Source organism: Coenobita brevimanus, chromosome 98, assembly GCF_032717465.1.
Source record: "Coenobita brevimanus isolate Jiangsu-jjx chromosome 98, ASM3271746v2, whole genome shotgun sequence".
Taxonomy (NCBI): Eukaryota; Metazoa; Arthropoda; class Malacostraca; order Decapoda; family Coenobitidae; genus Coenobita; species Coenobita brevimanus.
Window position 1 is genome coordinate 41,198,301 of NC_137051.1, and position 25,040 is coordinate 41,223,340.

At 41.6% G+C, this 25,040-nt stretch overlaps 1 protein-coding gene across 1 annotated transcript in view; it reads right to left on the reverse strand.

Annotated features, from left to right (window-relative positions):
* Positions 1 to 25,040, reverse strand: part of Npl4 (nuclear protein localization 4) — a 204,879-nt gene that overhangs the window by 126,260 nt on the left and 53,579 nt on the right. The window contains exon 4 of the mRNA XM_080283672.1: positions 20,283 to 20,421. Coding sequence (XP_080139798.1) covers positions 20,283 to 20,421 — 139 coding nt within the window. The remainder of the gene's footprint in view (positions 1 to 20,282; positions 20,422 to 25,040) is intronic.

A 25,040-nucleotide genomic window follows, 5' to 3' on the forward strand; every position in this document is an offset into this window, starting at 1 on the left:
AATGTGGGTTTAGAAGTATGTTCATACATTAATAAACATTCTGGTACTTATGGACTCTAACTGAACCTAACCTAACCGAACCTAACCGAACTCTGAAAAACATATTCCTACTGCACATGCATGAGGTAAGTTTAGTATGGAAAGAAGTACAGTATGACACTTTCTGGTAAGTATAGTATGGGAAAAAATACAATATGAAACATTCTGGTAAATATAGTATGGGAAATAGTACAACATGAAACATTTTGGCTACTTACAGCAAGTCCCTGGCCACCTCGATGAATAACCGCCTCCTCTCGGACTCTGACAGTAAGAACGATTTCCTGAAGCACTTGCACTACACTGTTCCTGAAGTCTTGCACTGAACTTAGTCAATAACACACAGAAGTCCGTTCTTTTCACAGTGTTCACTTTAGTCCAAATAATGTTCCATTAAATTTAAGTGTTGCACATTAACTTTTCCCAAGTTTTTTTAAGTTTCCAAAGCCAAAACAAAGAAGGTTAGTTACGTTAAATTTCTTTTCTACTTAGTCTTTTCTCCCAACTTGAAAACCTTAACACAACACACCGTTTTTTTCACTGCACAACACTCAAAATTCCCGTGTGGTCTAGTGGAGAAGTTCTTGCTGTTTATTCACTGTCAGAGCCCGAGAGTATCACTGGCAGGCGTCCAAGGGGTGCATCGGTGGGTAGTGGTGATGGCGTACCGACTACAGAAGACTCTGAAGACAGCCGCAAACTCACGTCGAGCGGTGACTCCACTGTAGCTGATGTGCTGGGCTGTGGCTCGGAGCATGAGGGCCTGTCTTGGGGAGGCAACGGAGTGGAACCAGGGCTTGGCACAGAGGGGGTCACGGGCCTGAAAAAACTGTCAATCATTGACTGACGCAAGGACTGACGATTCTGGCGATTGATGATGCGCTGCCGGAAAGCACGCACTTCCTCCACGAGTCCCAAGGGCCCCATCTCCCTGTCGCAGTCCGGGTGTTCCAGGTAGTCTAGGACGAACTCTAGATGTTCCCGGAGTGCGCTCAGCTTGGGGATGGCTGGAGTAGTGTCCTGCTGGGCGGAGTCTGCATCATCATCGCCTTCGTCGTCGGAATCTTCAAGTTCGGGACTGACACCAGCAACCGAAGACGCGATCTCGATATCAGACAACGTCTGATACCCAGGATCGCCCTCGTCGTCGTCCAACCACTCACGAACATCGTCCACATCAACATCGTCGCCGTGCGTACGTAGCCGTGCATGGAAGTCATCCACGTCAAACCCTAGGAAATCGTACTCCACATCTGTTCCGAGAAGCAGAGCGAGACCAACCATTTTCAAGAGTTTTCACAGGGACTTCCTTCCATGCACTAGCCCAGTTGTACAGCGCAGACTTGATGTTGTAGCGGCGAAGGTTTTCCAAAGTCCGCTTGCCTCGAGTGTCCACGTCCTTCCCTGCGCTCGTCCTCGTCCTCGAGAACCACCATCACCTCGTCCAGGAACTTCCGACGGTACAGGCGCTTTGTTGCCACGATCACTCCTTGGTCCATTGGTTGAATGAGAGCAGTCATATTAGGTGGCAGAAACATGCACCTAATACGGCCATTCTCAGCAACCAAGTCCTTGTCGCACGGGTGGGCAGGTGCATTGTCGAGGAGAAGGAGAGCCTTTACCTGGTCGCGAGGAATTCCCAGTGTCTTCGTCTGGTAATGTATGACCTCCTTGACGAAGTGATGGTGAAACCAGTCTTTGAAAATCACAGCTGTGAACCATGCTTTCAAAGAATGGTACCATACGACAGGAAGGACATCCATCACCCCATGAAGGCACCGAGGCTGCTTTGCACAGCCAACAATAACGGGCTTAAGCCGGTGCATGCCGTTAGCATTGGCACAACACAAAGCAGATATCCGTTCCTTAGAAAGCTTGCGGCCAGGTACACGCTTCTCCGTCTCATCGGCGAGAGTGTTCGTTGGCACCGAGCGATAGAATAGGCCAGTTTCGTCAGCATTATAGACTTGACCGAGAGTGAGGCCCTCCCTATCGATCAAGCCTTTCACCTTGTGCCGAAACTCGTCCACTCCATCCTCGTTAGCGTCCAATGCTTCGCCATGTGCTTTACGGTTAGTAAGGCCATGTCGCAACTTGAACGCGAAGAGCCAACCCTCGGATGCCTTGAAGTCTAGGGTGTCGTGAAGCCTTGCAAACTTCTCAGCAGCAGCCTTCAGCTCTGTTCCACGTACCATCACACCAGCTGCACGTTGCTGTCGATACCAAATCAACGTGGAGCGGTCGATCTCTGCATACTTGGGGGTAAACATAACCTTCCTCTTCACGTTGCATTTGCTTCTCGACGAGAAGTCAGCCGTGTACTGCATGAGCTTGTCTCGGGAACGCTTGATATCGAACAAAGTCGACCGGGCCAGGTTGAACTCGCGGAGAATGCGAGAGGAAGACCAACCCGCATCAACCTTCTCCAATATCTCCCGTTTCTTCTCCAGAGTCAACACCACTCTCTTCCTTTTCTCAGGAGGCGGGGCCATCATCACACACACTAAGAGTAGGGCACAGAGCAGCAGGAGGCCTTGCAGCAAGTATGGCACCACCACAAAAGCGAGCACGTGGGCAGCCATGGCGAACAGCGCAGGTCTTGTCGCGGTGAGAGACAGGCGGGAAGTGGGGAGGATGCAGCGGCGCTCTATCGGACGTCGGAGGAATGACGAACCAAAACAATGCTCTCACGCGGCGCGCGCGGCAAGTTCAAATTACGGACGGCAAAAAATCGATTTTTTTTTTCCCAATTTTTTTGGATTTTCGGACCATTTTGGGAATGTTTGATCCCAGGACGATAAGGTTCGGTTAGTGGGGATGTTCGGTTATTGGGTGTCCGGATATTAGAGTGATTACTGTATATATATATATATATATATATATATATATATATATATATATATATAAATATATATATATATATATATATATATATATATATATATATATGTATATATATATATATATATATATATATATATATATATATATATATATATATATATATATATATATATATATATACATATATATATATATATATATATATATATATATATATATATACACATATATATATATATATATATATATATATAAATATATATATATATATATACATATATATATATATATATATATATATATATATATATATATATATATATATATATATATATATATATATATATATATATATATATATATATATATGTATATATATAAAAATATATATATATATATATATATATATATATATATATATATATATATATATATATCTTGTGCTTTATATATATATATATATAAAGCACAAGATTGAATAGCAATGGTCACCTACACCAGAAACCTTTAGGGTCAAAGGGCATCCAGGCCCAAACAAACACAGCAACTACACATATGCACAATTTCGCATTCCTGACATTTGAAAATATGGAATCATCACCACCATACTAAAACCAAGTAAAAACCCAGCACACCCTTCTTCACACAAATCTGTAACACTACACAACAAACCATACAAAGTAACTGAATGTCTAATTTCTAACTCACACCTCATATTCCCTTTGTTCTCTAATAATACAGCTTAAACACCAAACTCCCAACATCCATCTGACAGCATCAACTCTGTTGAGACCTGCACAATGTACACTTCTTAAGAAAACAGACATCAGTAAAGTATTTGATGCCATCCCCTGATGCAAACTCATCACCAGACTTTACAACACAAACACAGAGAACAACACACAATGCTGGCTTCCCAACTATGTATCCAGCAGACAAGCATACTCTGTTTCAGAGCAAAATCATCACAAACATGAAACTTCCCTAACGAAGTTCTCCAAGGCTCTTACCTACACTCTTCAGCCCATACATGAATGATATTCCCACAACTCAATCGTTATCTCATACTCAGGTGATACTGCCAGAACAACTACACACTTCATCACAGACACATCCAGCTCACTGAGATAAATCTATCTCAACACACTTCAGGCACTGGTTGAGTGATATTCCCACAACTCAATCACTGTCTCATACTCAGGTGATACTGCCAGAACAACTACACACTACATCACAGACACATCCAGCTCACTGTGACAATCTCAACACACTTCAGGCATTGGTTGAGGACAACAGGGTGACAACTCCTCCAGCTACCTTCACCACCACACTCATCATCAACAACAATCACAAGTAAAGATACACCCCTAATATCACATTTAACAATGTATTTGTTCCACATACTCCCTCCACTAACATTCTCAGAGTGATATAAGACAAAAGACCCCATACAAACATGAATGAAGCAATGCTCAGGACAATATCCAGGGCAATAACGAGGTGCTACCCAAAAGTTCCCGAAATCTGAAAGCAGGGCGGAAACCGCTTGTCGTATGGTGTGTGGATGCTAAGCGGCAGTGAACGCACCCTTTGTTTGTTAGTGTAACAATTGGCATTGTGCAGGGTGGATTTGCTGCATGTGTGTGCTTTTTATTGCTGTGTTTGGGCAAGTTTGCAAATTTTCTGATCTCAAAAAATGAAGGATGTAAACGGGCACTGTGCATGCATCAAGTTTTGTGTGAAACTCAGGAAGATTGCAGCTGAAACTCATAAAATGTTAAAACAAGCATTTGGTGACAACTGACAATGCTCTGGGGGTTACATAAACCTACGACTGGTTTATGCGTTTTTAAAATGGAAGAACATCAACAGATGATGATGAAAATCCTGGTTGCCCTTCCACCAGTTCAGCTCATGACAATGTGGCTAAAGTTCGTGCAACCAACCCTGAAGATCACAGGAGGACAATCCATACTGTTCATGACATTGTTAACCTACTGTATGGAACCAGCCAAGGCATTTTGTCTGGCGACCTTGACATGAGACAAATCGCTGCCAAGTTTGTCCTGAGGTTCCTCGCTGATAGGCAAAAGCAGCATCACTTGGAGGTCTGTGCAGAAGTCAAGGAAATGGCCAGTAATGACCCTAATTTCCTCTCAAATGTCATTACTAGTGATGGAAGCTGGGTTTACAGGTACGACCGAGAAACCAAACACCAATCATTAGAGTGGAAGAGCCCAGCTTCACCCTGACTGAAAAGGGCACATCAGGTCAACAGTAATGTGAAGTCAATGCTCATCACTTTCTTTGACATGGAAGGCATTGTTCATATGGAATTAGTTCCTCAAGGATGGACTGTTAACCCTTACACCACGAGCTTGTTTTGCTTTGACTTGCGGCTCCCGCGGGCATATTCGCGCTCTGACAGACTCTCTATAAATATTTGCCAAAAATCAGTTATTAGTCCTAGAATATTAAAATCACATATACTTATGGCACATACCTTCAGCTTTCTCCTTGGGCGTTTGTTGAGCCTTCATTGAGTACCACAGGACTTGTGGAGACCTCTGAAGTTGGGTAACGAAGTCTCCACTTTACACTTCCTGACAACTCGTAATATGATTACTACAGCCTGATATTATCACTAGAAACACTAATCTATGATTCTCAAATAGTTTGGAATCCATACTCCCCAAAAAAAACACTGTGAAAGCAATGAAAATTACGATACGATGGCGTATGACCATCCCACTTCCGATCGTTCGCCGCTAGTCTTGTCTATTATTCATAAAAACACTCACAGTTTATATTTCTATTACTATATAACACTTATATATATCTACAGTCTTTATCCATGAGTTTCCTTCAGTAATAGTAGTTTATTGTCACTGTAGGGATTCAATTTCTTTCAGTAAAATACGTAGCATTCACTTTCTTGTCCTGTATACTAACATTGAGAGTGAATGTCACTTTCACCTTCACTCCCATAACTCATAGTATTCATACATGCTAGAGTGAAACTTTCACTTTCATTACTCCTAGTACAGTATATATACTCGTATTCTTATAATACCACTGATTTACATTTCTATTTACATTCCTTACTTTACATTATTTACATTTCTATTTTATTTACACTGTGTTATGCACTCTCACCTGAAGTAACTTATAAAACTATTTTCCACTGTTCACTTATATTTACATTCATTGCTTTCTTGTTGTTTACACATTATTTACACTTTATTTTCAATTCCACTTGCACTGTTTTACTCAATAAAAAGATCATAGTCACTCTCTATCAATTGTCAGCCCTTTACCTCTTTCCACACGAGGTTTAAAAGGGGGTAAAGGTCACAGGGCCCTTTGCATGGGTCTATAAAGTGGCGGAAGTTAGCAGGAGCAAATCAGACATACTCCTACTTTCAAAGACAACAGTGAACTGATAGTGGTGGCCTTCTGCCGCCTGGCTAGGGTAGGAGCAATACTACCAACTTCACCCCTATGAGACCTGGTAATATATAGCAATGAAATGACTGGCAGGAAACCAAGACTATTTATCTATCTATCTACTGCCAGACGCCTCAATCCCGTTTGGGGTGGCCACAAACAAAATGCCTCCAAGTCGTCCTGTCCCCCGCCATTTCACTGCCCTGCTCCCAACTCACACCCCCCTCTCTCATATACCTCTCCACCCCATCCCTCCATCTCATCCTCGGCCTCCTCCTCCCTCTTCCCCCCTCCACCTCACTCACATACACTCTCTTCGTCAGTCTTTCACTCTCCATCCTCTCCACATGGCCAAACCACCTCAGTGTGTTCCTCATAATGCTTCCTATCACATCCACATCAACACCACAACGCTCCTTTATATCCTCATTCGTCAGCCTGTCTCTCCATGTGACTCCACAGGCTCCTCTTAAATAACTCATTTCCACTGCTCTCACTCTTGACTTGTGTCCTTCCAACAATGTCCAAGCTTCACTTCCATACGTTAGAGTTGGTATCACAATACTGTCATGTAGTAACTTTTTCACTTCCAAGCTCACTTCCCTGTTTCTTATCACTGCTTTCAAAGAACCAGCAACCTTTCTTCCCTGCTGTACCCTTTCAAGCACTTCACCCTCCAAACCTCCATCCTCACTCATCACACTACCCAAGTACTTAAACGTACTCACATTTTCCAATTCCTCACCATCCAACCTCGCTGTACATTCACTAACTTCACCTCTCTCAAAGACCATCACTTTACTCTTCCCTACATTCACCTTTAGATTCCGTTTCTTACACACTCTCTCAAACTCATCCACCAAGCCTTGCAGCACCCCTTCGTCTTCACTCAACAACACAGTATCATCTGCAAAAAACAGTACTGTACAGGGAGTTTCCAAACACTATCCTCTCTCACCAGGGCCACTCCAACATCCACTACCCTACCTTGTACCTCTTTTATTACCCCATCCATGTACAGATTGAACAACCATGGAGACATGACACATCCCTGTTTCAAACCAACTTTCAAAGAGAAAAATTCACTTAGTTCACCATCTACACGCACTGCAGCCTTCGCACCATCGTACATACTCTTCACAGCATTCAACAACTTCCCATCTACTCCATATATTCTTAACACTTTCCACAATCCTTGTCTATCCACCATGTCATATGCTTTCTCCAAATCCATGAAAGCCGCATACAACTTCTTTCCCTTCTCTAGAAACTTTTCCACTAAAGATCTAAGAATGAATATCTGATCTACACAACCTCTTCCCTTCCTAGTTCCAGATGAATGTAAATATCACTTAGGCTTCTCTCTTCCCTCCTTATATGTATATTTACTAAGAAAATAGATTATACGGCATATTTCAATGGGAAATAAACAGCGAAAATTAGCAAACGAGTGCACGTGAGGTGTTGTCAGGTGATAATTAGCCAATTCCAGGTGTATGGCACTATCACTTACCTTATTTCTTTTTGGTATATATTATTTGGTATAAGAATAGGGCATAGGGCTTATTTCAATGGATGAAATCAGTGGAAAATTCCAGGGAAGGTTTACTTAGTGTAGAATACAGTGTGGTGGCCTGCAATAATTAGGTAGTTCCAGGTGAATGTAAATATCACTTAGGCTTCTCCTTTCTTTTCTTATATATATTTTTATTACGAAAATAGATTATATGGTATATTTCAAGGGGAAATAAACAGCGAAAATTAGCGAACAAGTGCATGTGACGAGTTGTCAGGTGATAATTAGCCAATTCCAGGTGTATGGCACTCTCATTTACCTTATTTCTTTCATGTATATATTATTTGGTATAAGAATAGGGCATAGGGCTTATTTCAATAGATGAAATCAGTGAAAAATTCCAGGGAAGATTTACTTAGCGTAGCACGGCCAGGCAGGCGAGAAGATAGAGTAATGGAGGGGAGGTAAGGAGGGGAGTCAAGAACGGGGAGAAAAGGCTAAATTGTCAACAATGGATGGGAGTACAGATGAGATTAGGAGTGCTGACTAGTGTTGGACAGTGGCAGTACTGATAGATGATACAAGCCACCACTTCAAAGCCCGGGTGAATTCAAAATAACACAGAATCACAAAAGTGTCGTCCCGCAGTATGATCCCTTGCTCCCAAGCGTCATGAAAGTGATGCCCCGCGGTTAAGGGGTTAATGCAAAGCTCTACTGTGATGTTTTGAGACTGCTCCAGGAGGACGTGGGGCAAAAACGTCTATACAAGTGGCGCACAAACAAATGGGTACTTCACCATGACATGCCACCTGCACACACAAACCTTGTTATTCAGCTGTTTCTACGTTTCGTTTTTAAAGGCTCCAACATGCTTGCATGTGTTGGCCTTGGTCACCTAATGGCGGCTCTCCACGCTGCACGATCCATTGCAGCCTCCCTGTTCAGTCCCTTAACCCTAAGGTCACACTTAATGACCTTGTCCCATGTCTTTCTCGGTCTACCCCTCATAACCCCACCCCCAATATTAACACTTCTCACCTTCCTCACCCAATTATCATCCCCCATCCTCTCCACATGTCCAAACCACCTCAATCTACCTTTCCTCATCACAACACCAATACACTCCAGTCCCATCCTACCTCTCAACTCTTCCATTGTAAACCCAGCCCCTTCAGGCCTTGGACGCAGGGATGCACTGCACATCCACCTAATCATTGCCATTTCTGTACGTCTGAGCCGGCGAATGTCTTCCTCCTTCACTGCCCAGGTCTCACTGCCATACAGCATTACACTCCTAACACATGCTGCATACAAAGACCCCTTAGCACATAGGGAGAGCCCTCTCAATGTCAGGAGAGGCAAGAGCTCCCTGAACTTCTTCCAACCACTCCTCACCCTAGCCACAGAGCTAGCTCCAGCCCCACCTCCAGCACACAACATGTCTCCCAAATAACAAAACTCTTCCACACACTCAAGAGATTCACCAGCAAGTTCGATCCTTTCACGTCTGACGATCTCCACCTGCTCACCCCGGCGCGCCGTACACATAAAATCAGCATTATCTCGCAGTCTACCTCTGATACCACTACATCTCTTATGCACCCATTTATCACACACACTGCACAAGATGGAATTACTTCCCACACCCTTGTGGCAAACTGCACATGGCCACTCTCCCTCGTCTTTGACAATTCCACCACCAACCCTAGATATCATCACTTTTGTTTTATCTGCATTTACCCTTAAACCCTTTTGCCCCATACCATCTCTCCACTTCCTAAACCTTTCCTCTGCCTCCCTTTCATTCTCTGCAATCAACACCAAATCATCAGCATACAACAACTCCCACGGGAGTCCGTTTCTAAAGTCACGTGAAAGGGCTTCAAGTACCATGATAAACAACATGGGACTCAAGACTGACCCCTGATGCACACCAACATTCACGGAAAACTCATCACTCAAATCTCCAATCACTCTCACCTGGGTGTGAGCACCCACATACATGGCCATAACCACCCTAACCAGCCACTCCTCCAAGCCAAGCTTTCTCATTGCCCACTTCACCACCTCTCTAGGGACTCTGTCAAAGGCCTTTTCCAAATCAACAAAAACAAAATAAAGATCCCTTCTCCTACCAATATATTTTTCCTGAAGCTGTCGAACAATGAATATGACCTTAAAAAAAAAATGCCGGTTGTCATCCCCACCCATTTTCACCAGATTTGGTCGCGTGATTTTTTCCTCTTTCTGAAAATGAAAATCCAGCTGAAAGGACTAAGATTTGACACCGCTGAGGAGACCCAGGCAGAATCGCAGAGGATCCTGAACAAGTTAATGCTCATGGACTTCCAGAACACATTCTGATCGCTGAGATCGATGTCTGCATGCCCAAAGAGACTACTTTGAAGAGACAGACGTCATTAAGATGACGTAAATTTTTTCTCTCTTTAGTCAATTTTTGTGAACTTTTGGGTTGCACTTTGTACTGGGACAGACTTTGGGCAACAAAAAGAAACACTCTCCCTACTCAACAAACAATATGTCAATAACAGATCAGTGATGTCCTATGTTTCTATGACATGAACTCCCATCCAAGTTAACGCCCACTTCGACACTTTGCTAACCATACATAACAACACACTATGTATCACTGCTAGCTGCACCACTACAACTACCACAGTTAACTTATAATCAGTGAAAAAACTCCACCTACTTAAAGAATGTCTCAATGAGAGGCACCATTCGAGACAGCATTCTAATACACAAAATCCTTGGCATTACATGACACAGCCACACAACACAACTAGCCGTACAACACAGTCACTATACAATAATTCCTAATTTATCCGAACAAAACAGGACCAAAGGAACGTCCGGGTAGTGGCAACATCCAGATAATGAACACAATTCCCCTACCATATCCAGACCTTACCTATACCCACCTCCAACCTATACCTAACCTATTTGTACAGAACCTATGCTTAATTTGACAGTGTCCTAACCTATTTGTACAGAACCTACGCTTAATTTGGCGGTGTTTTCCCATCATTCTTCCATATTTTGACATCAAAACACACATAGGAATATCCAAAGCAATGCTAAACAACAAGAAAGCCATGGGGGAAAAAAAAAAAATCTATCTATCTATTGCCAGACGCCTCAATCCTGTTTGGGGTGGACACAAACAAAACGCCTCCACGTCGCCCTGTCCCCTGCCATTTCACTGCCATGCTCCCAACTCACACCCCCCTCTCTCATATACCTCTCCACCCCATCCCTCCATCTCATCCTCAGCCTCCCCCTCCCTCTTCCCCCCTCCACCTCACTCACATACACTCTCTTCGTCAGTCCTTCACCCTCCATCCTCTCCACATGGCCAAACCACCTCACTGTGTTCCTCATAACGCTTCCTATCACATCCACATCCACACCACAACGTTCCTTTATATCCTCATTTGTCAGCCTCTCTCTCCATGTGACTCCACAGGCTCCTCTTAACCCCTTAACCGTGGGGCGTCACTTTCGTGACGCTTGGGAGCAAGGGATCATACCGCCGGGCGTCGCTTTTGTGATTCTGTGTTATTTTGAATTCACCCGGGCTTCCAAGTGGGGGCTTGTATCATCTATCAGTACTGCCAATGTCCAACACTAGTCAGCACTCCTAATCTCATCTGTACTCCCATCCATTGTTGACAATTTAGTCATTTCTCCCCGTTCTTGACTCCCCTCCCTACCCCCCCTCCATTACCCTATCCTCTCGCCTGCCCGGCCGTGCTACACTAAGTAAATCTTCCCTGGAATTTTTCACTGACTTCATCCATTGAAATAAGCCCTATGTCCTATTCTTATACCAAATAATATATACAAGAAAGAAATAAGGTAAGTGAGAGTGCCATACACCTGGAATTGGCTAATTATCACCTGACAACACCTCACGTGCACTCGTTCGCTAATTTTCGCTGTTTTTTTCCCCTTGAAATATGCCGTATAATCTATTTTCGTAATAAATGTACATGTAAGGAGGGAAGGGAGAAGCCTAAGTGATATTTACATTCACCTGGAACTACCTAATTTATAATGTATTGTCTAGATTTCCTGCCAATCATATCAGTGCTAGACAAAGCTGTTTCAAGATCTAACATTGGTAGCTCTGAATATATATCTCCTAAGTAGGCCTCTAATCTATTTTCGTAATAAATATACATGTAAGGAGGGAAGGGAGAAGCCTAAGTGATATTTACATTCACCTGGAACTACCAAATTTATAATGTATTGTCTAGATTTCCTGCCAATCATATCAGTGCTAGACTTACCTGTTTCAAGAACCAATATTGGTAACTCTGAATAACCCCTAAGCAGGCCTCCACGCTGGCCCTCCGTTATCAGTTTACTCTCATCTTCCGAAGCGAGGGTACGTATGTTTCTTCTTGCTGACTTCAAGGCCTTTTTTTCACCCCCATGCAAATGGCCCTGTGACCTTTACCCCCTACTAAACCTCGTGTGGAAAGAGGTAAAGGGCTGACAATTGATAAAAGAGTGACTACGATCTTTCTATTGAGTAAAACAGTGCAAGTGGAACTGTAAATAATGTGTAAATAATGTGTAAACAGCAAGTGAAAGTAATGAATGTAAATATACGTGAACAATGGAAAATAGTTTTATAAGTTATTTCAAGTGACAGTGCACAACACAGTGTAAATAAAATAGAAATGTAAATAACGTAAATAAAATAGAGAACGTAAATAGAAATGTAAATGAGTAGTATTATAAGAATACGAGTATATACCCTAGGAGTAATGAAAGTCAAAGTTTCACTTTAGCATGTCTGAATGCTATGAGTTATGAAAGTGAAGATGAAAGTGACATTCACTCTCAATGCCAGTATACAGGACGAGAAAGTGAATGCTACGTATTTTACTGAAAGAAATTAAATCCCTACAGTGGCAATAAACTAATACTACTGAAGGAAACTTATGGATAAAGACTGTAGATATATATAAGTGTTATATAGTAATAGAAATATAAAGTGTGAGGGGTTTTATGAATAATAAATGACAGAGTAACAAAAGCAAACTAGTGCCAGTGCGACGATCAGACGCGCTCGTAATTTCCATTCCCAAACTACTTGAAAATTGTAGAATAGTGTTTATAGTGTTTGTAAGTGGCTGTGGTAATCATATTACGGGTTGTCGGGAAGTGTAAAGTGGAGACTTCGTTACCCTACTTCAGAGGTCTCCACAAGTCCTACGGTAACCGACGAAGGCTCAACAATCATTCCAGGAGAAAGCTGAAGGTATGTGCCATAAGCATATGTAATTTTATTATTCTAGGACTAATAACTGATTTTTGGCAAAATATTTTTTGAGAGTCTGTCGGAGCCCAAATAACCCCGCGGCACACGCAAGTCATTGGTAAACAAGCCCGCGGTGTAGGGGTTAAATAACTCATTTCCACTGCTCTCACTCTTGACTTGTGTCTTTCCAACAACGTCCAAGCTTCACTTCCATACGTTAGAGTTGGTATCACAATACTGTCATGTAGCAACTTTTTCACTTCCATGCTCACTTCCCTGTTTCTTATCACTGCTTTCAAAGAACCAGCAACCTTTCTTCCCTGCTGTACCCTTTCAAGCACTTCACCTTCCAAACCTCCATCCTTACTCATCACACTACTCAAGTACAGTACTTAACCCCTTAACCGCGGGGTGTCACTTTCGTGATGCTTGGGAGCAAGGGATCATACAGCGGGGCATCACTTTTGTAATTCTGTGTTATTTTGAATTCACCCGGGCTTTCAAGTAGTGGCTTGCATCATCTATCAGTACTGCCAATGTCCAACACTAGTCAGCACTCCTAATCTCATCTGTCATCCATTGTTGACAATTTAGCCATTTCTCCTCGTTCTCGACTCCCCTCCCTACCCCCCCTCCATTACCCTATCCTCTCACCTGCCCGGCCATGCTACGCTAAGTAAATCTTCCTCGGAATTTTTCACTGATTTCATCCATTGAAATAAGCCCTATGCCCAATTCTTATACCAAAATATATATACAAAAAAGAAATAAGGTAAGTGATAGTGCCATACACCTGGAATTGGCTAATTATCACCTGACAACATCTCACGTGCACTCGTTCGCTAATTTTCGCTGTTTATTTCCCCTTGAAATATGCCGCATAGTCTATTTTTGTAATAAATATACATATAAGGAGGGAAGGGAGAAGCCTAAGTGATATTTACATTCACCTGGAACTACCTAATTTATGATGTATTGTCTAGATTTCCTGCCAATCATTTCACTGCTATATATTAGCTGCTGTCAAGAGGCTAACGTTGGCAGTAATGCATTTCCCTAGGTAGGCCACCACCCCGGCCCACCTTATCAGTTCACTCTCATCTTCCAATGTGAAGGTACGTCTGTTTGCTCTTGCTAACTTCAGGCACTTTTCACCCCCATGCAAAGGGCCCTGTGACCTTTACTCCCAACTAAACCTCGTGTGGAAAGAGGGAAAGGGCTGACAATTGATAAAAGAGTGACTGCAATCTTTCTATTGAGTAAAACAGTGCAAGTGGAATTGTAAATAATGTGTAAATAATGTGTAAATAGCAAGTGAAAGTAATGAATGTAAATATACGTGAACAGTGGAAAATAGTTTTATAAGTTACTTCAAGCGACAGTGCATAACACAGTGCAAATAATATAGAAATGTAAATAACGTAAATAAAATAGAGAACGTAAATAGAAATGTAAATGAGTAGTATTATAAGAATACGAGTATATACCTTAGGAGTAATGAAAGTGAAAGTTTCACTCTAGCATGTCTGAATACTATGAGTTATGAGAGTGAAGGTGAAAGAGACTTTCACTCTCAATGCTAGTATACAGGATGAGAAAGTGAATGCTACGTACTGTATTTTACTGAAAGAAATTGAATCCCTACAGTGACAATAAACTAATACTACTGAAGGAAACTTATGGATAAAGACTGTAGATATATATAAGTGTTATATAGTAACAGAAATATAAAGTGTGAGGGGTTTTATGAATAATAAATGACAGAGTACCAACAGCGAACTAGCGCAAGTGGGAAGGTCATACGCGCTCGTAATTTTCATTGCTTTCACAGTGGTTTTTATTTGGAGTATGGATCCCAAACTACTTGATAATCATACAGTAGTGTTTATAGTGTTAATATCTGGCTGTGGTAATCATCTTACAGGTTGTCGGGAAGTGTAAAGTGGAGACTTCGTTACCCAACTTCAGAGGTCTCCACAAGTCGTACGGTAATCGACAAAGGCTCAACAAACATCCTAGGAGAAAGCTGAAGGTATGTGCCATATGCATATGTAATTTTAATATTCTAGGACTAATAACTGATTTTTGGCAAATATTTTTTGAGAGTCTGTCGGAGCCCGAATAACCCCGCGGGACACGCAAAACATTGGGAAACATCCCCGCGGTGTAAGGGTTAAACGTACTCACATTTTCCAATTCCTCACCATCCAACCTCACTGTACATTCACTGACTTCACCTCTCTCAAAGACCATCACTTTACTCTTCCATACATTCACCTTTAGATTCCATTTCTTACACACTCTCCCAAACTCATCCACCAAGCCTTGCAGCTCCCCTTCGTCTTCACTCAACAAAACAGTACCGTATCACCTGCAAATAACAGTACAGGGAGTTTCCAAACACTATCCTCTCTCACCAGGGCCACTCCAACATCCACTACCCTACCTTGTACCTCTTTTATTACCCCATCCATGTACAGATTGAACAACCATGGAGACATGACACATCCCTGTTTCAACCCAACCTTCAAAGAGAAAAATTCACTTAGTTCACCATCCACACGCACTGCAGCCTGAGCACCATCATACATACTCTTCACAGCATTCAACAACTTCCCATCTACTCCATATATTCTTAATACTTTCCACAATCCTCGTCCATCCACCCTGTCATATGCTTTCTCCAAATCCATGAAAGCCACATACAACTTCTTTCCCTTCTCTAGAAACTTTTCCACTAAAGATCTAAGAATGAATATCTGATCTACACAACCTCTTCCCTTCCTAAAGCCTCCCTGTTCTTCTCCAACTAATTCCTCTGTTCTTTCTCTAACTCTGTTAATAAGTATCCTACCATACACTTTTCCCATTATACTAAGAAGACAAATGCCTCTATGATTACCACACACTTCCCTTTCCTCTTTTCCTTTGTACAAGGGAACAATTATACCCGACTTCCAATCCTCCGGGACTCTACCTTCCTCCCAGGCCAATCTGCGCATCTTCCACATCCATTCTACTACAATCTCTCTCAAATGCTTCAGCATTTCACCACACACTCCATCAATTCCTGGGGCTTTCCCCAATTTAACTTTCTTCATTGCTTCCACAACTTCTATCCTACTGATTTCTTCCTGCCTTCTCACCTCCCTCCTTCTCCTAGCCATTCCCCAGCCACTTATACTCACATTACTTCCATCCTGTATGTTCAACAAAAAAAGACCCTACCTAAACACTACTGTACAGTATGTACAGTACCCCTTCTTATTTTGGCAGCATTTTCCCATGATTCTGCCATATTTTGACATCAAAACATGCATAGGATTACCCAAAATAATTTTCAACAAGAAAACCATTAAAAAAAAAAAACGGAAACCAAAAAACACCCTATCTATACACTGTATGTACAGTACCCCTCCTAATTTTGGCACTGTTTTCAGGTCAATCTGCCATATTTGGACATCAAAACACACACAGAAATATTCAAAGTAATGCTAAACACCAAGAAAACCATGAAAAAAAAAAAAAAATGAAAACCAAAAAACACCCTAACTATACACCACTGTATGTACAGTAACCTTCCTAATTTTGGCACTATTTTCAGGTCAATTACACAGGAATATCCAAAGTAATGCTAAACACCAAGAAAACCATGGAAAAAAAAAAAAATTGAAAACCAAAAACCATCTGACCTATAAACCACTGTATGTACAGTACCCCTCCTAATTCTGGCACTGTTTTCAGGTCACTCTGCCATATTTAGACATCAAAAAACATAGAGGAATGTCCAAAATAATGTTAAACATCAAGAAAACCATGGAAAAAAAAAAAAAACAAGGAATACCAAAAAACACCCGACCTACTGTATACTCCACCGTATGTAATGTACCCCTTCTAAAAAATCTGCCATATTTAGACATCAAAACACACATAAGAATATCCAAAGTAATGCTAAACACCAAGAAAACCATGAAAAAAAAAAATGAAAACCAAAAAACACCTGACCTACACACGACTGTATGTACAGTACCCCTCCTAATTTTGATGCCGTTTTCAGGTCAATTTGCCATATTTAGGCATCAAAACACATACAGGAATATCCAAAGTAATGCTAAACACCAAGAAAACCATGAAAAAAAACTATCTCTATCTATCTATCTATAGCCCAACGCCCTAATCCCGGCAAAGGGTGGCCGCAGACAAAACGCCTCCAAGTCACTCTGTCACCCACCATTTGACTACCCTCCCCCCAACTCACCCCCTGAGAGGTAAAAAAAACTGAAAACCAAAAAACACTTGACCTATACACTGCTGTATGTACAATACCCCTCCTAATTTTGCCAATTTTCCAGTCATTCTGCCACATTGAGACATCAAAACACACACAGGATTATCTATATTAATGCTAAACATCATGAAAACAATGCATAAACAACAAAAATTCACAAAAGAACTTAAGACAATTTGAAAATCTGTTGTCTGTGATGAGTGATTACTCCAGGAGCTCAAAAAATAAATTCCACACCCATAAGTGCCACTGTTAATTGGTTATATTGGTACAAATCGTATACCATCATCTTCATTGGTGTTTATACTGTAAGATAAGCTAATAATAACACATAAAACTGATAAAAGTACAGAAATGTAGCAATAATAAAGTTTTTGAGAGTAAAGCTTACCTTCACATAACTTCCTACCATCCTAGTGCAATATTTTGCCAGCACCTTCCAAGAGTTAAGCATATGTCTAGATGCAGATTTCACAAGCTGATTTTGCAGCATTTCAATAATACCAAGAGTAGTCAAATAAATCACTAAAAACTCTGAAAACTCATGAGTCAATTTTATCACCGTGGAGAAGGGTAGGGACTGAGGGGGAAGTCAAGAGGGTATGGAGGATGGACCAGAGGGGAGGAGAAGTGAGGCTGTGGGCAGGATTTTCCTCCTTCTGTCAATAGGCAGATGAGCACTTTTACTGCGCATTTACTCTTGGCCTGCAGTCTGTTAGACACCAAGAGGCCATGCAGAAACACAACTTACCATGACCGGGGGACTTTCGATGTTCAATAGAGAGGCGGACAGCTGCTGTTGTCAAACATGTACTCCTGGCTTGTGGCCTGTGTTCGATGGTGGTGACGGTTGGGAAAGACTTAGCCTGGTGGCCGCGCGACTCTGAACATTTGGGGGGGATGCATACGGAATTTTGACACCACTTGCGGGTTGCATCGTATTACTCGAGTGCTGGAGGTTTGTTAGGAGTGATAGGACGTATGCATGGCTTTGACTATTCAGTGCAGAGGCAGACAGACATTTTAACTCTGGTTGCAGGTTACTTCCTGCTCACGGCTTGAGCCCAGCCACCACAATACCGAATGTTTGAACATGTCGGCTGACTGGCCGAAGTTCTCAGGGACTTTTACATCCCGATAATAACAAGTAAATTCGGATAATGGTTTAACTGAGCCATAGTCCAGCATCCGGATAATGAACATGCCTGGATACTGAGTCCCCAAATAAATGAGGGACTACTGTACAATCATTACCAAACCCTCTTCAACATCCCACCTCAAGACATTTATACAATGACAATGAAGAAATACCAGGACCTACATACCCACTTCACATATAGGCCAATACAACACAACAATCAGAACACTACTACTAGTCCCCCTTCTGACACTCACCCATTAGAGATGTCCTTAAACAGAGTTGATTGAGCTCATCTAGCCATGGGAACAGAGAAGGAAACAGGGAGGGCTTGGGGCCTGGGACCCCTTTTTCCAACATAAAAATCTAAGGTGGAAAATAATTATTCAATTACAGTATTTGTTTACATTTTCATATGTTCATTCAATTATTAATGGCTGCTTCCTGGGTTGCTTCTTTTACTAAACACCAGATATATTTTTTACTACTGTAGGAACTATATTATTCCTTCCAAGCAGCTGTAGCTCAAGAATAATGAAAGCCAAAATTCAGGCACACCCCCCACACCAAAACCCTGGCAGCCCCTTTCACATACCTAGGCTTAGACTGGGACCTCAACCAGCCCTCCTAAATTATCAGTTTACACAATATTTGGGTTTGGCTGGGCTGGGCTTGTAGAATAGGCCCACATGACCTAACACAACGGAACACTGCAGAGCACAGGCTTCACTTATATGCAGACAAAATACTAATGGTGTATGGAAACCTTAACACAACCCACTGGGGTGGTTGCTTATCTGTGGCTGACAGGTTTCCTTGGTCAGGAGAACTGAGGTTAAGCAACGACAACAACAACAGTCCACTCCTCTTTGCACAACATGAAAGAGTTTGAACCTCTTGTAACTCCATCCACCATGGGATTATACTACAGTACCTTTACCTCATTCCAGCACTAATACTGTACACTCACTTATGACATGCAACCAGTCTTACTCATCTTTTACTATAATCATAAAAACTTGACAGTACAGTTTTCCATTTACACTATACATTTGTAAAACCTCCCATAATCTTTCTTTATTCACCTTGTCATACTTCTCCACATCCATAAATACTATACTGTAAATATCTTACAGATCTTCACACTTGCTTTCTCCACTGTCTAATCTGCTGCAAATACTCGTATCTGATCCATACATCCCTTACCACTCCAAAACCCACTCCATTCATCATTCATGAGACAATAATCTAGTTCTAATTTTATAATCATTCTTCCACATACCTTTCCTACAACATTCAGTACACTTATCCCACAGTATGTGCACTCTCTTTGACTGCCTTTACTTTTGTACAAAGGAACAATCACAACCTACTTCCACTCCACTCCTCCAAGCCTTCTGGAATGCTTCCAAACATTTAATTCAACCTTCTCCACTACATTTTCATTGTAACTGCATATAGAGTAGCACATCAATACCTGCTGCCATTCCATTCTTCATATCTTCACCTCATTCTTTAAAAAATGTTACACTCTCAGACACCACATTTCTTTTCTGTGCAACACCAAAACCAATCATATTTACATATGCTCTTTTCTTATTCTTATTCAACAGCCTTTCAAAATGCTATCTCCTATTTCCATTTACCATAATACAATATGACGTTCATAATTTTCAGCATTCATGCTGATACACATCATCAAAGCAGTTACTTACTTTGTCCACACCTGAAGTTAACTTTCTTAAGTATGAATTGAAGGAAATATGCTTGATGTTCTGTTCCTTTAAGTAATTTTCATCCCATGGGTCCAAAGGAATACAATGTACACATTTACTATTTGTACCATGACGACACCTGTAAAAAGAGGAAATAAATTAACTAGACTTTAAAGACTATTATATATAAAAACCTCATAGTACAGCTTTCAAAACCTATAATTGAAAAATGAATTACAAGTCATGGAACAATAGTGACACATACTACTTAAGTTAAAAACTGTTCTATAATATTACCAAGACCGCCATGTGGTACCAAGTAATAAATATTTCCATATTTGAGGCATTCATATACTGCAAAAAAAAAAATGCACTACTGTACAATGCCCTCGCACAGTGAACGAGTTTATGGGCAGCAGACGAGCTCGTTCATTGTGAATTCGTTCACTATGAACAACGCATCTTTTGGAAAAAACAGCATATGGGTGGCACTGCTCCCTCAAAGTCCACTTTTTGAGCCATAGAAATGTACTAAAGGGCACATTTTAAACAGTTCAGATATATAAAACACATGGTTGTTTACCTTAAATGGAGCAGATGGCGGCCCTGATTGGCTTCAATAGAGTTGGTTCTGACACAGGGAGATACTCTCAGTTTGTGCTCACCACATTAACTTTCCACTCCCTCGTTCCCATCACCAGCATCGCCCTCATCACTTGACTGAACCACCTCCCCATGTGCCTCTACGTCATTTACTTCTCCCATAAAACTTCAAAGTCCAAAGATGACCCCACTGACATCACATCATCATCGTCTTCCCGAGGAAATGTATCAAACGATGAAGAGGTAACTGGTTCTTGAGTTTGGTCGTAGCGTGTGATGAGTGCTTTCTTCTGCTGACTTCATTTTCAATGTAATGACGAAAAGTGGTTTCTACTCCACAGAGCAATTCCTGTTTTCTAAGGTATCTATCTATCTATCTATTGCCAGACGCCATAATCCTGTAAGGGGTGGCCATCTGACTTTGAATTATTTGCTTTACAGGGAGGGGCACTAACCCTCCACCAACCCACTTGTTGACACATAGGGAGCACATATGGTTTGGTTATATGGTTACCACCCTTCATTGTAAATGGTTTCTTGGTTTACAGGAAACCATTTGGCTTATCACTCAATGTAAAGCCACCTGTAAAGGAAAGAAAAGAAATAAGAAGTGACAGGAAAGATGGGAGAAATAGGAAGAGAGGAAGGCAGGCACAGAAAAAGAATGATAAAAGCTAAGGAAGAAGTAGGCAGCACTACATCAAGTGAGTGGATGATGGTTGCCACCACCTTCCTAAGGTAGCTAGTTTAAATTGCCTTGACTTCTTCTCTCAACTTCCACTGCTGCCAGAATTTTACTGATCGTAGGCAAATAGACATAGGCAAATCTTCGTCCTTCGTTGGCTTCTGCTCAAAAGGTTGCTCAGATCTGGCCATTTGTGCAGCGTCTACTGGAGGGGGGGGGGGGTCATTCAATATGGGAGATGGTGGTTACGGCTAACTCTTTCCCCCTATTTCGTTCATTTGGGGCTCAACTCGTTCATTATGGTTTTGTGGACCTGATTACCCCCTGCCCATTCACTAGGCGAATCGTTTAGTCTGAATACATTCACTGTGCGAGGGCACTGTACTTGAAAGTAAACTCAGTCTTGTCTACTAAACATCAACATATCTAATTACTGGTTAAAGTTACTGGTTAAAAGGATAGTGATCTCCCTAAAAGACATATTTTGATAACTGACTGTACTTTTTCTTGTATCATAAACTATATAGTTCATGTCCCATTTTATTCACAATCCTCATCCATAATTTTCATCTAAGAGATGGGGTGATAAAGGATCCAAGCCTTGAAATAAAAAGCACAAGAGTAGGAGACCTCACACTATATAGCATGCCCTGACTACATCCACATACTGTATTAAAGAGCCAAATATTTGTACAGAGAGATTCTACTGGAATGCAGCAATAACTGTAGCTGTAGATCCACCCCAGTCTGTCTGGCTAAGCAGACCTATCAACTACAGGCGAGCCATTGTCCCTCCAAAGCCATCCTATGGAGTGAACTAATGTTTCCTTGTGGTGTACAAGTGTGGAGGTTTGGTTCCTGGATGGATGCAGCATGCACATGTCTCCACTCGGTTGACAAGGGCACCACAGCAGGCTCCGTAACATCCCGTTATTAGATTATATGGTATAACTTTAGAAGTAACCAACGTTACCAATTTTCATTATATTACGTCCCTGAACTATTCTAACTAAGACTTACCTTTTAAGCCTAGTTTGAGTTGGGGGAGCAAATTCTGTAGAGGTAGTCATATAGCAACTTAGGTTAGGCTATCGTTCAGTAGTGGATGAATGTCGCGCCATATTGGCTGGTGCAGGCGTGTGCACTCGGTCTTATGTCATCCCCTAGGTTAGGCCTAGGTTAGGTTAGGTTAGGTTAGGTTGTTAGTTTGGGTTCATTTAATGCAAAATAGTGTGTTTTTAATTAATTTTTTATCTTGATTTTAGGGGATAAACCCTCTTTTGGAAATCTTACTCAAAATTCCAAAAGGGGGATTTTCCCCCCAAAATGAAGGTCAAAACTAATTAAAACACAGTATTTTGCATTGGAAAACAAAAAAATAATAATAAAAGAAAACGTTGGTTACTTCTAAAAATTTACCGATTATATGATTACCACCCAGCGTTGTAAATGGTTTCCTAAGTTACAGGAAGCCATACTTGCCACTCAGTGCAGTTACTTAAGGAAAAGTAGGCAGCACTACATCAAGTGAGTGGATGATGGTTGCCACCATCTACCACTAACTACTGGAATGTAAATGTTGAGAGAGCACTGGAAAACAAGAAAAAGAAGTAGCCAGAGTGGATTAAGAAAGAGGATCATATACAGGTAAAAGACTGGAATATAGTACTGAACATGTAAGAGACAAGAAAAAAAAAAAAGACAATGACCTTTGAAGAAAAATGAATGTACTGCATCCTGAACTATTCTAATAACTGGACATTATTCCAAAAAGGAAGTTCAAAAATGCAGAAACGAGGGTGAAAAAAAAATTTGAAAGTTTGAGAGATGAATGAGAAGAAATACTAACAAATGGAAGTGAAGCAAAGAACAGATGGAACAAAGATTTTAGATGGCTGATGAACAGAAATGATGAGAGCAGAATGGTTGTTGTCAATCAACCCTGGTCACGCCTGGCACAGAAGATCCGTCAACCATAGGTAAGAAACTGCCCGTATACGGTCGTCCCATAGGTTCCCAACATTGCTGAAGCTGTCTGCTTCTTAGAATGGAATGTGGGTCATGTTGTGTGAGCCTATTCTACAAGCATGGCACGTATCATCTGTGATTCCATTCAACTGAAATCTATGCTAGTGACTGAGGAGGGTTGAGTGATGTTCTGATCTATGTCAAGCTACGTGAACTCGACCAGCTCTATTTATGGATACCTCTGATGGGTGAATGTCAGGAGGGGGGACCATGCACTGTAGTTGTGTTCTGACTGAGGTGTTGTACTACCCTGCATGTGAAATGGGTATGTGGGTGTTTCTTCACAGCTGGTGTTGGAGTGTCCAGAGGTGGGATGCTGATGAAGAAGGTTTGGTAATGTCTGTGTGGTGACTGTTTTATGTACTTGGTTGTGCTGTGTGGTTCTGTCATATAATGACAGGGGTGCTGTGTGTTGGTACAGACCGCTGCATAAAACTGTAAGCCTTTCATTTCATGAACTTTCATTTGATTCTCTAGCTATTAAAGTCTGGCAGATATAAGGGTCTGAAGAAAGGGTGTTTTTTCCAAATTCTCAGAAACCGCCCGTAGGGAGGAGTGTCCAGTGGCCGGGAACCCCTCGGTGGCTAAAGGTTAAGCCCACTCTGTCTGGCTAAGTAGATCTGTTTCTGTGTAACCATCCTACAGATACAGCACAGTGTAGGGATCCAGCACTCCTTGTGGCATACAATGCCTCAAAGGGTTGAAATGGGGTCCTTCCCACAGCAAGATGCAGGTAACATGAGGAAGTCTGGCCCCCACGTGGATGCCACAGCTGTTCCTCCTAGGGTGCAAAGTGCTACCACATATAGTCTCCTCATCAACTCAGTTCAATAATCTTAGATGGTGTGCCAGGTAATGTACATGAAGAAGGGCGTGTTAGCCCTTGCTGAGCACTGTTATGGGTCTATATGAAGAAGGGTATGTTATTCCTTGTTTGGTTTAGGATTATTGATGATTGTTCCACATTTCAGACAAGTAGTTAGTGGGACAGCTTTTGGTGGTAGCCTGAGGAGGAATGTGGTGCCAAAAGATGAGACAATGGCAGAAGTGAAGAATACTGTGAAATGACTAAAAAATGGAAAGGTATTAACCTTTGCTGAGCTGCTGACCTCATCCAAGACCTAATGCAGGTCTGCGTGGCCCTTGCTGCACAAGCCTCATATGAGGTAAAATTTATACTAGTTATCAAACAATGACTCAGGGGGGGTACCCTACCATACAAAGAATCAGTCCAGCAGGCATTAACAGTTGATAAGATATATGCAAAGATGATAAAAAGGAGCTCAAAGATTGGAATGATGTGCTTGTTGAAAACATACAAAAGCTTAGAAGAGTGAAACTATTCCAGCTGAGAGGAAGAAGGATGTGATTGTGCCCTTGTATACAAATAAAGGTGATTGAAGTGATTGCAAAAATTTTTTTGGTCAGCCAATTAAAAATAT